General features: G+C 39.6%; 2 protein-coding genes across 2 annotated transcripts; one reads left to right on the plus strand and one right to left on the minus strand.

The window, feature by feature from the left end:
* The first annotated feature begins 256 nt into the window (after positions 1 to 256).
* On the plus strand, positions 257 to 5001 carry drg1 (developmentally regulated GTP binding protein 1). The gene is made up of 9 exons (XM_029169023.3): positions 257 to 441; positions 1269 to 1392; positions 1511 to 1686; positions 1767 to 1836; positions 2098 to 2267; positions 2948 to 3078; positions 3609 to 3776; positions 3865 to 3987; positions 4668 to 5001. Exons 1-9 carry the CDS (start codon positions 403 to 405, stop codon positions 4765 to 4767), a joined length of 1101 nt encoding a protein of 366 aa, XP_029024856.1. The 5' UTR covers positions 257 to 402; the 3' UTR covers positions 4768 to 5001.
* A 5953-nt stretch (positions 5002 to 10954) lies between these two features.
* stard7 (StAR-related lipid transfer (START) domain containing 7) lies at positions 10955 to 13775 on the minus strand. The gene is made up of 9 exons (XM_029168987.2): positions 13562 to 13775; positions 12740 to 13199; positions 12435 to 12598; positions 12267 to 12316; positions 11917 to 12027; positions 11742 to 11824; positions 11556 to 11655; positions 11364 to 11448; positions 10955 to 11156 (listed from the first exon to the last, which is right to left on the minus strand). Exons 1-9 carry the CDS (start codon positions 13758 to 13760, stop codon positions 10978 to 10980), a joined length of 1431 nt encoding a protein of 476 aa, XP_029024820.1. The 5' UTR covers positions 13761 to 13775; the 3' UTR covers positions 10955 to 10977.
* Between the last annotated feature and the right edge of the window lie 1197 nt (positions 13776 to 14972).

Raw genomic sequence — 14972 nt, forward strand, 5'->3', positions numbered from 1 at the left:
TGACAAATTTAGCGGTATTTTATTGAGTAATATTACCTAACGATTCAGTGGAACGAACCCTGGAAATCAGATCCTTTCTGATTAATATGAAACTGGTTTTATGAACACGTCAGAAATATTTTCAGATAAATGTTTTATTTGGTGAAAACCACTGAAATATCCTGTAACCTGTGGTGAGTAGTTCAGAAACAATACAGTAATAATAACAATCTTGTCCTGTCAGGCAACACTTCGGGCACACTTAGAACATGTCAGTAATCGCGAGAATCCGCGTGAACGAACGCGTAGCGGCACTTGCGTGGTGTGGAGCTGTGCGCTAGCTAAACTACTTTGCCACTTTGCGTATAGAATATTCTCAGCTTTATTCGTTTACACTGACTGTACCCACAGCTTGCCGCCACCATGAGTATACTCGCCAAAATAGCTGAGATTGAAAATGAGGTAAGGCAAAATTAGAAAAGTAGACTCACCCTGTGAATCAGGCACGTTTTAGCTAAGGGCTAGCTAGTTGCTAACGAATCCTAGTTATCCTGGCGTTCACATCTGGCCTGGCATTAAACTTCCTGGACACGTTACAGTGTATATCTGAATATTGCTTCGTGTGACAGTGTAACTTACAGATGTGTTATGAGTTGGACGGTGACTGTTTTGAGTTATTAGCAAAGATGCGGTTTGACCGTTGACACGCCTGTTAATGTTTTTGTTGCTCCCTGTTCCATGGTCCATAAATGATCTTTAAACATTTGAAAAAAATAGCGACAACGTGTTAATAGGTAGCGTTACCAATAAGTTCACCATCAAGTTCAGTGCTTTGTTAAAATGCCTCAACAGTAATGCTGGTATTAGAAGGCCAGATGAACAGTGGACCTTTATCTACCTGGATAAAGTCACGTCATTGTTACTGCCTGTGCATTATTTGTTGTCACTCTCGATTTGTTTTTGTTGTGTAAAACTGAAATGTTATGATATATTTATTAAAATCAATCAATTTTGTTAAAAAGTTGTCAAAGCTTAACGTTTCAGATTAGCCAACATTTGGGTTAACATCTTGCTAAATGTGTGAAAATTGAATCAAGTAAATATTTCACGTATTTTGATCTTTAATTTTTGGCACAATAATTTTCCAGCCTCTGAAATGTGTCTCATATTTTCAGTTTTTCACATTTATAGTAATTGGAGTATTTGTGATTTATAAACTCTTGTTTATAAATGCCACTTAAAGTACAGGTATGAGATATAACGGCATGTTCTATGATCATTATTCCTAGATGGCCAGGACACAGAGGAACAAGGCCACAGCTCACCACTTGGGTCTGCTCAAAGCACGTCTGGCCAAACTGAGAAGGGAACTCATCACACCAAAAGGAGGCAGTGGTGGTGGAACCGGGGAAGGTAAAACTGTCTAAAACTTTCTACTCTATCTAGGTTTATTTAAAACGTGGCTTTAAATCGTTTATGACTTGTTTTTTATGTCTAAGTTGTATCCAAATTTTTGTTTGATGTGTTTTAGGATTTGATGTAGCTAAAACGGGCGATGCTCGCGTTGGCTTTGTTGGATTTCCTTCAGTTGGAAAGTCTACACTGCTAAGTAACCTGGCAGGTGTGTATTCTGAGGTTGCCGCCTACGAATTTACTACGCTTACCACAGTTCCTGGAGTGATTCGCTACAAAGGTGCCAAAATTCAGGTAGGGGAATTTTTTATTATTTTTTAAGAGTTTGAAAAGGGTTCCTTCTTTTCTCACAGTCTTCCCTTCTTCCTTTTAAGCTGCTGGATCTCCCAGGAATTATTGAGGGGGCCAAGGATGGCAAGGGCAGGGGCAGGCAAGTCATTGCAGGTAAAGTGTGATGTGTGTGGTGAAACAGCCTTATTTGCAAAATAAAATTATTATACCGGTGACTTCTTAATGGGGGAAGGCAAAAGTAAAACCTTACTTCTCTGTATTGTGCTTTGTGCTGTTAAGTGATGCAATTTCTCCACTATGGCACTATTAAAGTTTTTCTTATTTTTATTATTCTTACTTGTAAGTGATGCTATATTCAGTACAGAAATTTTGTTATTGGTTCACCCACTGTGCAACAACCTATTTTTATTTCAGTGGCTCGAACCTGCAACCTAATCCTGATAGTCCTTGATGTGCTGAAGCCTCTTGGTCATAAGAAACTAATAGAACATGAACTGGAAGGCTTCGGTATCCGACTAAACAAGCAACCACCTAACATTGGCTTCAAGAAGAAAGACAAAGGAGGCATCAACTTTACAGCTACAGTATGTATCACAGGAATACTGAGCTGCTGAACCTTTTGTTGAATGTGTCTTTTTCTTTGTTCAATCTGAGGTGAGTGAAGGTGGTGTTTGTTGTGAAATGGACCGTTCTACGTGTGTGTATAATGTGTACTTGTCATTCAATCTACCAGTAAAGTAGCAAAATGACATTATCTAAAAGAGAGCGTTCTGAGATGATGATTAATCAGGTATATAGTGCTGTCATTATATTGGCACACAGGATTTTAGTTGTCAGATGCATTTGTAGTTGATTGTCATATATCTCATCATGGATCATTTCATGAAAATTCATTAATTTAAACAAAATTTCTAAATCCTTTGATCACAAGTACTAACTGATCTGCAAAACATTTTACCCAGTAAGAAATACTGAAACACCCCTGCCCTCTTTTGGACATGTGTGAAAGTACACTTCTTCTTTGCAGAATATCAGCAATTTGTCTGTGTGTCTGTTGATTGTCATTGTATGTCTAGTACGATTCATTTATAAAATTTATATTTTAATACACTATACATTATGGAATTTTTGTATGTCAAAAGTGTAATACAAATAGTACAGTGTGAAATTAATGTGATGAAATAATTCATGAAGTGTTTTCGCTTTTATTATTATGCTGTACTCTGTTGATGAACACTATTCCTGTCCTCATCTCTTTCTTTAGTGTGCACAAAGTGAGCTTGATGCTGAAACGGTTAAGAGTATCCTTTCGGAGTACAAGATCCACAACGCCGACATCACTTTGCGCAGTGACTCTACAGCTGATGACCTCATTGATGTGGTGGAGGGAAATCGGTAAGCTGCTGAAGTGCCAGAATGGGACTTCCTTAGTCATTCCCAAAGGGTGTGGCCTTTAGGAATTTACCATTCCATTCCCTTCCCACTACAATAAAGCAGTTACATTTAGAAATGCAGTATTCTTTTCTTACCATATAGGCTGTGCCTTTTTTGTAATCTCTTTTTAAGCAATATCAACTCTTACTTAAAATCAGGAGATTACCACAGCATCAAGCAGGATAGCTGCATAAGCTGCATGAGGCTCCAGAAACAGAGTCACAGAGTTTAGGCTTGTATGACGGGGCCAGAATGAAACAAGATAGCAAAACGCATTTAAATTCTTAATAAATTAAAATGGAATTATTTAGGTATTTTTTAATTTCATATAGCTGATGATATTGTAGTCAATACTTGCCTACACACATTAGTTAACCTTGTATTATTTTTTTATCTTTACTAGGAAAGTTAAATGAAAGGGAAAAAGACACACATCAGTGTATTGTTCATTGCTGATTGTGCAGAAATTTCACCCTCTTGTCTCTCATCAGGGTCTACATCCCGTGCATTTATGTGCTCAACAAAATTGATCAGATCTCCATCGAGGAGCTTGACATTATCTATAAGGTACCCCACTGTGTACCCATCTCTGCCCACCACCGCTGGAACTTTGATGACCTGCTGGAGAAGATGTGGGACTATCTAAAGCTTGTTCGCATGTAAGTGCACATAGCCGCTTCAGCTGTAACCTAAATGCTAGAAACCTTTTTGTGTGGTCACCTTGAAAAGTTTGTTTTTTAATTCCAGCTACACAAAACCCAAGGGCCAACTTCCTGATTACACATCTCCTGTTGTACTTCCTGATGAACGAACCGCAGTTGAGGATTTCTGCTTAAAGATTCATAAAAACCTCATCAAAGAATTCAAGTAGTAAGTATTACACATCAGCTATAAGTGCTTCACATTATATTGTGTAGAGTAACCCTGCTGTTTTCTTTTAATCTCATAACGATGTGTTTAAGCTTATAAACTGTAAAGTCATTTCATTTTCCATGTTTTTATCGGACAGCTGCTTCAGCACAATCATATTCTCATCTGGTGTGAATGAATGTTGCCTTTTTTAATGTCTAATGTGGTAATAATGTCTGTAATAGGATTTATCTTGTTTATTTTACACCTGACTTATTTTCCATTTCTTAACATTCCAACATTGTAATCCTGGTTAAGACACTGAGCTGCAAAACCACACGGCCACTTTAATTGTTGCCATTACTTTCATTCGTAGTGATAAGCTAAGTAAGCATTAATCGAAGCATTTGAATTTGAATTTGAGATGATGCGTTGCACCACCATCTCCTAATGGAAGTGCCAAGATTGTCAGTCAGTCAATACTGAGCATCAGCTGTCCCCCAGCAAATGGACTGGTCAAATAGTGTCACACGTAACCTCTATAAGTAAAGGGTCCTTTTTGGATTTATCTGAATTATGAGGTATAGTGGAAGAAATAGTATGCATCGTTGTTTTATGGTGAGTGTGGATTGGTGCATGAGCTGTACTGCGTCTTTTTTCCATTGCTGATGCAGATTTTTAAAAATGCTTTCTTCCTTTAGTGCTCTTGTGTGGGGATCATCTGTGAAACATAATCCTCAGAAGGTGGGAAAGGACCATGTGATGGAGGATGAAGATGTTATCCAGCTGGTGAAAAAGTAAAAGGAGCCTTAATTGACTGCATGACCTGAGTATCACAAGATATTTTTTACAGTTGCTCAGTAAATTATGAAGTAATGTCAGAGCTTCTGTGTTGTGGTTTTCAGTTTTTGCTCTAATTAAAAAAATATGAATCCAAGTGTCACATTTTAAAGTCTGTACAGTACGAACACCATGAATAGTTCATATTGAATGTTGGTTAAGGCTTGCAATAAAATCTAAACCAAAAATGAAAAATACTTGTTTTAGTATTTTCTTATCAGTGTTTGTGTTCCGCACAGCATCATCAAACTGTTCCATCCTTTAATGTCATACTAATGTCATGGTCTCCCTCAAACCGCTGAAACGAGCTGCAGCAATACTAAAACCACTTCAGGCTAACTCACAGTCTCATGTGAGAGCTCTGTCCTGGTAAGTAATTTATGTGACATTGATGATGAAGGCAGTTATGCAGGCTGGTGGCCCAGCCCCCTCTCTATGGTTGGGACGGCCACTCAGGTTAATCAGTTCACTTACTCAGATGCAGTCTGGGGACATCCTACACCAGCTGTTCGCAACTAACAAGACTCCACACAGAATAAAGAACGTTTTATCAGAGTTGGGAGCATTTCCCAAAGCTACAATTATTCTAATGTTCATATGTTGCAACCTACGACTAGTAAAGTGGTCATTTTGTAACTGAAGACCAGATTCTAACCAGTGACTGCAGATCGAGACAGTGCATAAGTGAGTAAATGTGATGTAGAAAGACTGAAATCTTTATTCATAAAGACTGTTTAACTAACCCAACAAAGGGTTCTACTACTGTGTGGGCTCTTGGACTGTTTTGCATGGCCACAAACAGATACAACATGCTCACTTCTAAAATGACTCGACGAGGTTGCTATTATTGTTGCTATTATATGTGTATTTAACATTGACGTTCTGCACTTCTTATTGTGAAAGTGGCCATTTTTAGGAGAAACGGTAGTGGTTAAGGGAAATGCCTGCTTGTCCAGCAGCAGCAGGATGAAACCTCTTCAGAAACCGCCTCTTCCCCACCCCCTTTTACCCTGTAAATTATAGCAGCACTTTAGCTAATGAAAGAGTTGAAGACCGGGCACTAATAAAAGCCATTAAGTGAATAAAGCACTTCCCCCTCTAACAAAATTAAAGAATCTACCCATTTGGAGAGGGAGGACTCTGTATTAATATTTATGAAATGCGGACCCAGCGGCCCCCCCAAACTCCCCAACCCACGCCCAATCCCAGCCTGACCAAGTCCTCCCTGCCACTGCACCTATCCCAAGAGAACACCGCCAACCCCTCCTAGCTTGAAGGAGGGGCAGGAGATGGGGACTTGAAGGATGCTGAGGACGCACTCAGGACAGTCTGTCTCCAGTAGAGCAAGCTGGAGGACCCCGAGACATAGCTCAGGGAACCCACTCGCCGTCATCACCCCTCAACCCGCTGCACGACTTCGAGGCCAGCAGCAGCAAAAAAGGTGGGTTTCTTGCAAAGACAGGAAGTAGAAGTTACTTTCCGAAGACAGAAGTTGGAGATCGTTGGTAAAATATGCTGGCAGTTTCGACAAAGTCTCAAATTTGTAGTAGAGTATTCTTGATTTGTTCTGCTGGTCAAGATGATGCTTCGTTTGGTGAGAATTTGGTGCAACTTAGTTCTTAATGCCAGATACTTTTAGTGATAAGTAACTGAAAACATTTTAAAAATCAAATTTAATATTAGATTTTCAGATTAAGAGAAACATTAGTGACTCTTAAAAGATCATGATTATGATCATCCATTTTAGAAAGAAAAAAACTAAACACCAAAAACAAGGTAAGAAATCATCTTTATGTACCACAATCATGCATAAAGTCCATCGCACCATCCCATCGGCCACACCGCATCCCTTTGAAAGTCATTGTTCGCCGCCACCACCCACCATCTTCACCTCGCACTCCCACTTTGTACCGTTTGGTCACTACGAATGCTCAGTTTCTCCATTGGGCATAAATATGCATTGGGTCGTAATTTCATCACACAAAGTGGATCAGTTGTTCAAAGTTGATTATCGCACCATGCCTTCTCATTAGTAAGACGTCCCTGGGGAGCTGGAAGAGACACTAGGAAAGGTAACAAGATTGTCCAGCCTTTCAGGACACAGCAGTCTTAGCTTGATGGTATCATGACTCTTGACATTGTGCTCAGTGACCGTTAACACAGTTAGGACTAAAATGTCAGGAGTGGTTGCGTCTTCACGCTGAGGAGACAGTAAATGTCCTCAGATGGACCACACCGATGCGGTTACTGGTGTCACTGGTCAACGAGGCGCCTTCTTTTAGCCAGCGTCAAGTAGAATTCCAGAGACATTACAAAACTCTGTTTCCACTGATCAGCAGGTCGACTGATGGAGACGGAATGTGATTGAGCTCCTATTCTGAGGCCTACTGTAATTTTTGTCTGAAAGGTTTTGAATATTTGTACCAAATTTAAAATTTTCGTGTGTCTGACCGACCTGGGCGCCGAGGATGGAAGGGTGGGGCATGACGCAGTGTGTGCGCAGAAAGGGTGTAACCCTCTTTTCCTGCAGTGACTACGAGCTATGACTAATCATTTCTTTATATTCTACAGATCTTCATAACCACAGTCACGTTACAGCTCTTGCAGGAACAACGGTGCTGAGTTTTTTTTGCTGCAGTCAGAACCCCACCCTCACACCTTTGGGGCGTTTTGTCCCTTGGATCACAGACGCCGTCAAACCGTGGGACCGTCCTGCAGCTTTTCTTGAAGCCCTTGCACCAGTTTTACGCCTTATCGTAGTCACGAAGCTTAAGTTGGCCACATAGGTCAACTTTATATTTTAGCCTTTGTGCTACGGTTATGAATTCAGCCAAGCTGTTCGATGCCTTCCGCTGAACTGGACCCTGCGTTCAGCGCTGTTTTTGCCCAGGACCCCATTGTGCTTGATCTAACCATGCAGTGATTCTTCTGTCCATGGTTGTGCCAAGCACCTTGGAGACTTGAGAGCACTATCCTCCTTCCACTGTGACCTCAGCCATTTAGAAACCACCAATTTTATTGACTTTAAAGGGCATTTACAGGCATATCAGTAAGCATGAGGTAGTTAAATGAATGTTTTACATGTTTGCCTTATTTTTTTATCATTGTCTTATCTCATGATGCATTTTAAGACTTAAATCTGTGAACAATAAATATCTGAGCATGTCGTCGTGCTGGCGCCGTTTTTTGGTCGTTGTGAATGAACTGGTGAAAGTGAGAATGGGTCTCACGGGGTTCATAGCATTCACTTTGATAAAACGGCCAAACCCAACGAGCTGGGTGGCGGTTAACAGTTATGGCAGATTTGTGGAAATGACCAATTACTTTAAGTGCTCGGTGGCTTTTTAATACAGCTAATAATATCAGTCGATTGAGGTGATATATTGAAACAAGGTGTGGTGAGTGCAGACGCCGCACACGTCTGTAAATCAAACCGCGAGACAGTGCGCAATGTCTGAGACATACCGGCCAGCTTATGTTCCCGAAAGGCTGGGAACATTATATTGGTCTTGTTTCATTGCCCAGACGCTTAAATTTCAGCCTGTGTTGGGTCGTGAATCAAATCACAAGCATTGCATTTAACTAATAAATTTGAAGGCGTTTTAAAAAACTGACTGTTCTTTATGACTCTGTTATAATGAATTCTGTCTTCACTCATTTCATGTGCTGCAGTCAAAATGATAACACACACTATAAAATATTGCTATTAGAACTTTTTCTTTGGCTGGGCTTCATGTTCAGAAGTCCAAGTCAGACACTCCATCCTGGACAAATGTTCATTCAGTAATGCTTATATAGTCGTGTCGTGTCGTGTCCAGTATTTCATGAAAAATATGTGTCCTTGTTTGAGAAATGCAGCAATAAGAAGCTTTTTTTGCAGATCTGCATCGTCACCGCAGATGGGTCCCTTTTTGATTGTTATTTATGTTTTACAAGCAATATAAAATACCATTTAATAAATGAAGAGCGGATATTTAATTCAGCAGTTGTTATTTACAGCGTTGGATCCACTCACAAACCCATCGTTCTGAGGAATTCTAATCATGTAGAATTTATGCCAGATCTGGCACATTGGATTGAAATATTGTATTATTTTGTACGTGTGTGACGTGTCGTGTGACGACGTATGTGTGACATGTGTTTTATCTTTTGGTACTGTATAGTTAGTTTTACTTACAAACTGATCAATCAACCAGACACTCAGTAAACCGTAAGCCTCCCTGTGAAGGTGCCCACCGACCTTATGCCCAGACAGGCTTTAATGGTTATCCCATTAGACCGGACTACAGCGGCTGCAGCTAATCACCTTCGTCTTTACCAAGGCAGGGTTCAAACAGAGCTCGCCAAGCAGCGGCTGAACACAGCAAGACATTTGTTTGATATGATCAGTTGCTCCTTTATTTTAGTAAATCCCAACAGGCTTACAACTGCATCAGTTCAAATCCACACTATGACTTTCCATTTCTTTAAGTAATTTACAGGCTATCACAACTATTCTATTATCTGCAGAAAAACAAAACAAACACAGGAGAAGTCCTTTTAGATGGCTGTGGGTGGCACGCCAGCATCTACAAATGATGAGCATAAAAATGGTACATTCTCAACCTGAATAGAAAATGTTGCATAATCTTCACTTGACCAAGTTACAGTGACTTAAAAATCTGGTTGACCACCCCAGAGAAAACAAGTTTCCCCCCATTTTAAAATTAACAAGCAAGAAACATCACTCCAGAGTAGAATTACAAAGTACAGAGATATTTGACACAATACGGACACGTTTGTATTTCCACAATTACTGCAGCGTCGTCACTCTGATGCAGTGTACAAATACAAAATTATTTCAATACAAGATGAGATGTTTCATAAATTATTTCAAGATGTTTGCACCAGATTAACAGGCTGTAAACACTGTTCTTTATTAGGAGATGTTTTATTCCACAGCACATGGTGCTTTTTTTTACATTCATAACAACTCCTGCACGTAATTACAAAACCAGGAGGATGAATTCGCTGGAGTTTGGAGACTTACAAAAAATGAAATGATAACGCAAGATCTACAAAGACACAAAAAAGAAAGAAAAAAAAACCCATAAATCCATAAGTGCAAACAATAGTGAGAGCTATCATTACTGTATTTTGAAGGGATGGCAAATTTAAACTTCTATCAAATACAACTGGACTGATGTGGCACAAGGGCTGTGTTCCCAGAAAGGGCACCAGTTTATTGAAATGATCTCTGCGGTTAACTTTGATTGACACACATTAGTACCATTGCATCTGAGGATTTATGTGGTTGTTTTAAGACACTACGCCCCTAATGCTGAAGGACTGGTTTAACTCTAGAAGGCTGTTCTGTTAATGTTGGTTTAAGAGCAGTCAGACCAATACAGTGAGAAGCATTCAAACACCAGCACAAATGATCTTCAATACTGTTTACATTTTTCAACGTCATTTGTTTTAAAATTTGTTACTCTATCCCATCCAGTCAGTCATGTCAAGCTGCAAGGAAAATGGAAGCCAGTTTCTTTAAATGCTTGAAATGAAGAAACATGTAAGCAAATGTTCCCACAGAGACCTCACTTCTTCATTTGTCAGTGCAGAAGTCTTGGCCTTATTCTGCATTTAGGTGATAATCTTGACCAGTCAATCGTGGTTCTGTTCTAAGTCCAATACTGCACAACCAATACACACTCTCTGAAATCACACCATAGACACTATAACAGTGATGACAATGCTGGCAGTCCGAACAGGATTTAACTCAAGTTTGTTAAACATTAAATGAAAGAGACTGTGCTTTGGCAAAAAGCATCTGTACAATTAGAAATTTGACTCAGTACCAATGGTTGTGTCATTGCCAAAGGAGACAAATAAATGGATAAAGAGTGTGCACAGTCTAGCAGGTGGTAATGGTTTCCATGGCAACATGTACTGCAACAGCATCACCAACACAGTGATTCGTTCATGTGACATTTCATCCACTACAACACAAGCATGTCCACAGAGGAACTTCCAGTAATTTGTCACTGTAGGTCATACGTGTCATTTACAGTTCAAGCAATGTACCCAAACGGTGAGGGTTGGAGGGTTTGTTTCAGGTTCGAGTGCAAATGTATACACAGCAACAAAACCCCTCACCTGTAATGATGTGTTTAAAAAAAAAAAAAAAAAAAATCAAGCATATATCTGCCCAGGTCCACCGGTGTGTGCGTTGTCTCCACTGAGACGCTCCTGGCTCGGCTGTCTGTTTGTATCACTGGATTTGATAACACCTGCATAGTCGTGGATTCCCACCTCCAAGTTCTTTGCCCTCAGAGCAGCAGTATGAAGCTTCTCTAGAAAATCAGGCATGCCTGCCAGATAGAAAGAAGGAACAAACTTATTACCAAAGAAATACAAAACCTCAAGGATGAAAAATTAAATGTGTGAATATGCAATATAGTAACGCTCATGTGCAAAAATATAGCATGCAAAACAAGACATAAAAAAACAACTACATGGGACTAAACAGAATCAGTTTACGCAGCCATGGTTAGTTTGAACGAGTAAAAAAAGCTCACCACTTGACACCATCCAGCTGACACAGTACCGGGGAAATACAGTCTGAGGGTCGTCGCTATAAGTCAGCAGATAGTCAAATCCATTCTGAGTAGGAAAAACAACTTTAACTTATATGCCCTAAGCTAAAACTGAGTGATTGACACAAGGTTTAAGTAAGAAATGAATGTGTGTAGTAGTATGGAAAAACAAACCTCATCGAAGGACCTGTGAGGGCGAATGACCATTTTTGACTGATACGCATGGACTCTCACAAATTCCTGAGTCTCTGGAACTCTGGGATGCTGCACAGCTCTATACAACACAAAAATAAATATTCCAAATTATTGATAGTGACACAAATGGAAATCAATTCATTAAACATTGCAGACGAGTCCCACCTGGACACCAGAATCATCAGGTTGTTGTTGACATCAACATCGTAGCGGCGTACATACACGTAGTCTCTTGAGTACATGGGATACTGTGAGGGAAGATTAAAAACTGGTTAAGACAAAAAGTAAACATACCGTGGCAAATTGTCATAAATATAGAGATACAATAATAGAAACTCACTGGGAAATGAGTAGCCCAGTGCACAACTTCAGAGCCTGTTCCAACATCACGGTCCACCACTTCAAGCTTGATAACCAGAGAATCCCATTTCTTTCTGTACTCTGTATCAAGCTGGGGGAAGGTCAGGGGCAAATCAGAAAACACATAGACCGTTGCAGTTGCATTAACACTGCAGACTTATATCTCATTGATACAATAGCTCCTCTTTGAAAAAAGTGCATTTATTAAATTATGTGCAGTCAGTTGGATTGCAATAAACACATCTGATGTTTTCTTAGTGTAACCTTGTACCTCTGTAGAATAAAGATTTTATTTCTTTAACTAAGTCTGACATAAACTTTTGTCTATACCTGCACATTGAAGAACTGCCTTGGTGTTACGTCATTGTAGGTTCCCAACACTGCAAAGAAAACAGAAATAAAAGCATGTTAACTCTTCAGATAAAAGGCCAAAGCCAAAAAGATAAGATAAATGTGTGCTTATCTTCATTTAACATGTGAAATCTTAAATTGGCTGACCTCTGTATTCATAAAGGTGACTGTTGGGAATAGGCCGCCTCCACACTCTAAAATCTTTCTTCTCCATTACAACGTCCCAACTTTGATCCTGTTGCCCAGCTACAGTTGCTGATGGTGTGGTTAGATGTTTAACTGTCTGTAGCGCCTGCAACTCCAGGCCACACCTTAAAATGAAGTCAAGTATTAGGATTAGGAAGTAAATAATAATCTGCAGTAACAAATTGATGATGGTGGTATGTTTGACTGAGTTTGCAAAAAATGTATACAGCTGCATTCACGTGAAATGTTAAAGATCCAACACCAACCTGCGAATTTCCTCATCTTGAATCTTCTCATTCTCCCACATGAACACACCAGCCAGTGCCGCTATAAGTTTCCCTGTGGGGGCGTGTTTGCTCTGAAACCTGCGCCATATGTTCCCAACCACAGTCCACTTGGTGCGCTCGGAGTACAGGTTAGAATAAAGCTCTCCAATCTGGCAAGTACGTCGGAGCCTCTGTCCGGTCACAAAGCCGCAGTGGTCTGCGAATATGGAGAGCAAGCCCTTCCTCTTCTGGCCAGATCCCACGGCCTTACTGGTATCGACACTTGCACTCTTGAGCCAGGATAACAGTAGGCCCATGCTTCTGCTTAGCCACGGGACGCCCCCCAACTTCCCCCTGCCATCCTCGACAGTCCGTGTGAATGACCTGCAGCTATGAAGCCTCGCTGTACGTGCACCGATCTCGCAGATCGGACGACGGGGCACAGAGTGGAACATGACAACTGTGACCGTGGAACAAGTTCCCAAAGACAAATCGATTATAAAGGCAGCGAAGTGCAATGACTAGCAAATGAATCTGATTGTTAAGCTAATGCTCTGTGGTTACGCTCCATGCAGTACCTCTTATTTACTTAGTCATACTTTTAGGCTGGCTGCAAGTCAGCACGAGTTATCGAGTTGTTACACGAACATGCGACATGTCAACGTTAGCATCCCGTTAGCTAACGTTATCTGTTTACACTCTTCTATAGCGAACAATTACGTCTCAATTGAGGCTGTACTTATTTCCGAATCCTCGAAAAATCAAATAACAACGTCGTAAACTATATGATCTACTGCAGCCTTTTACGATACAATTGTCTACCTGTGTCTTTTCTTGAAACAGCCTCACGTTTTTCAAACTCTTGCAGTGCATTTGACCTCCTCTTCCTATTCTCACGTTCTCTACGAATCCCCGCCCTTCCAGCCAATGGAGGGTCTAATTGGGCGATGACTGTTGTATGGAAAACATAATTGGTCCATCTGACAGCTTGTCTTAAAAGTATCTGCCCTTCAACCAGCATGTGCGGCTGTCCGACGTGGTCTAGCCCTTCAACCTGAAAACCCTCCCACTTCCTCCGTACTTTCTTTGCAGAGGAAGTCGAATAGTACGTTTCATGTGTTCAACATTTTTGTCCTAATAGCACAAAAGGTCTAGAATGTGCACAAATATATATATATATATATATATATATATATATATATATATATATATATATATATATATATATATATATATATATATATATATATATATATATATATATATATATATATATATATATATATATATATATATATATATATGTGCTTTTGATGAAAAAAGTGAGCCAGCGATGTATTTTATTTAATAATTTAAAAAGTGATATGTGACCCTTTATATTGTTTATATAAAGCCTTATGGTTAGATTTTAGATGAAGGCAAAACTGCCTATTTGAAGAGAGAAATTGTATTTGGAAGATAAAGACATATACTAAAATATTACGCCAGATGGCGCCACTCAACCATGCAGAGAAACGGAAATGACGATGTCTCTGGAAAAGTCCATGTGGAGTACAAGCTCTCTGTTCAAACTTATAAATGACACAACTTCCTAAAAATGGGCACCTGAGACAATCTTGCTCAGTGGCTTTCAGGTGCTGTTTGTAATGCTTTAACTATTTATTTATTATGGATTGATACTCATAATACATAACCAGTTTATTGTGTTATGCCGCAATCAATGAGCACATGTTTTGATGTTTTAATCTAGCCCTGTTCTTCTTTCATTCGATATTTCTGCACTACATACAAGAGATAATAGTTTTAAATGACAGACTACCTTAATATAACAATGTCAGTGCATGAAGGTGGTGAAACCAGGAGAAATTTCTATTTTCTCTATCCAGGTTCTGTAGTAGCTCATCCACCATGAAGTCATGTGCAGATTGCTTATTATGATGTGAACAAATTCAGTGTCACAAGACTATGAGAGAAGATGTTTTTGAATAAAGTTGTGCAAACACAAAGCACGTGCCTTTCAGTTTACTTATCTCTAAGTTTAAACAAATCTAAGCAATCTTCCATTTGACTGCTCTAGTCAGATAAAATAATTTTTGCATGCCTGGCATAGGATATTTTACATTAGATATACATAGTGTGGTTTTTACTATTAAGCATAAACTTAAAAATGAAGTGTTTTTATTTTGGACTTTTGGACTATAATGCTTTATGGCATTATAGTTGTCAAAACAAA

The sequence above is a fragment of the Betta splendens genome, chromosome 12, assembly GCF_900634795.4.
Source record: "Betta splendens chromosome 12, fBetSpl5.4, whole genome shotgun sequence".
Lineage (NCBI taxonomy): Eukaryota > Metazoa > Chordata > Actinopteri > Anabantiformes > Osphronemidae > Betta > Betta splendens.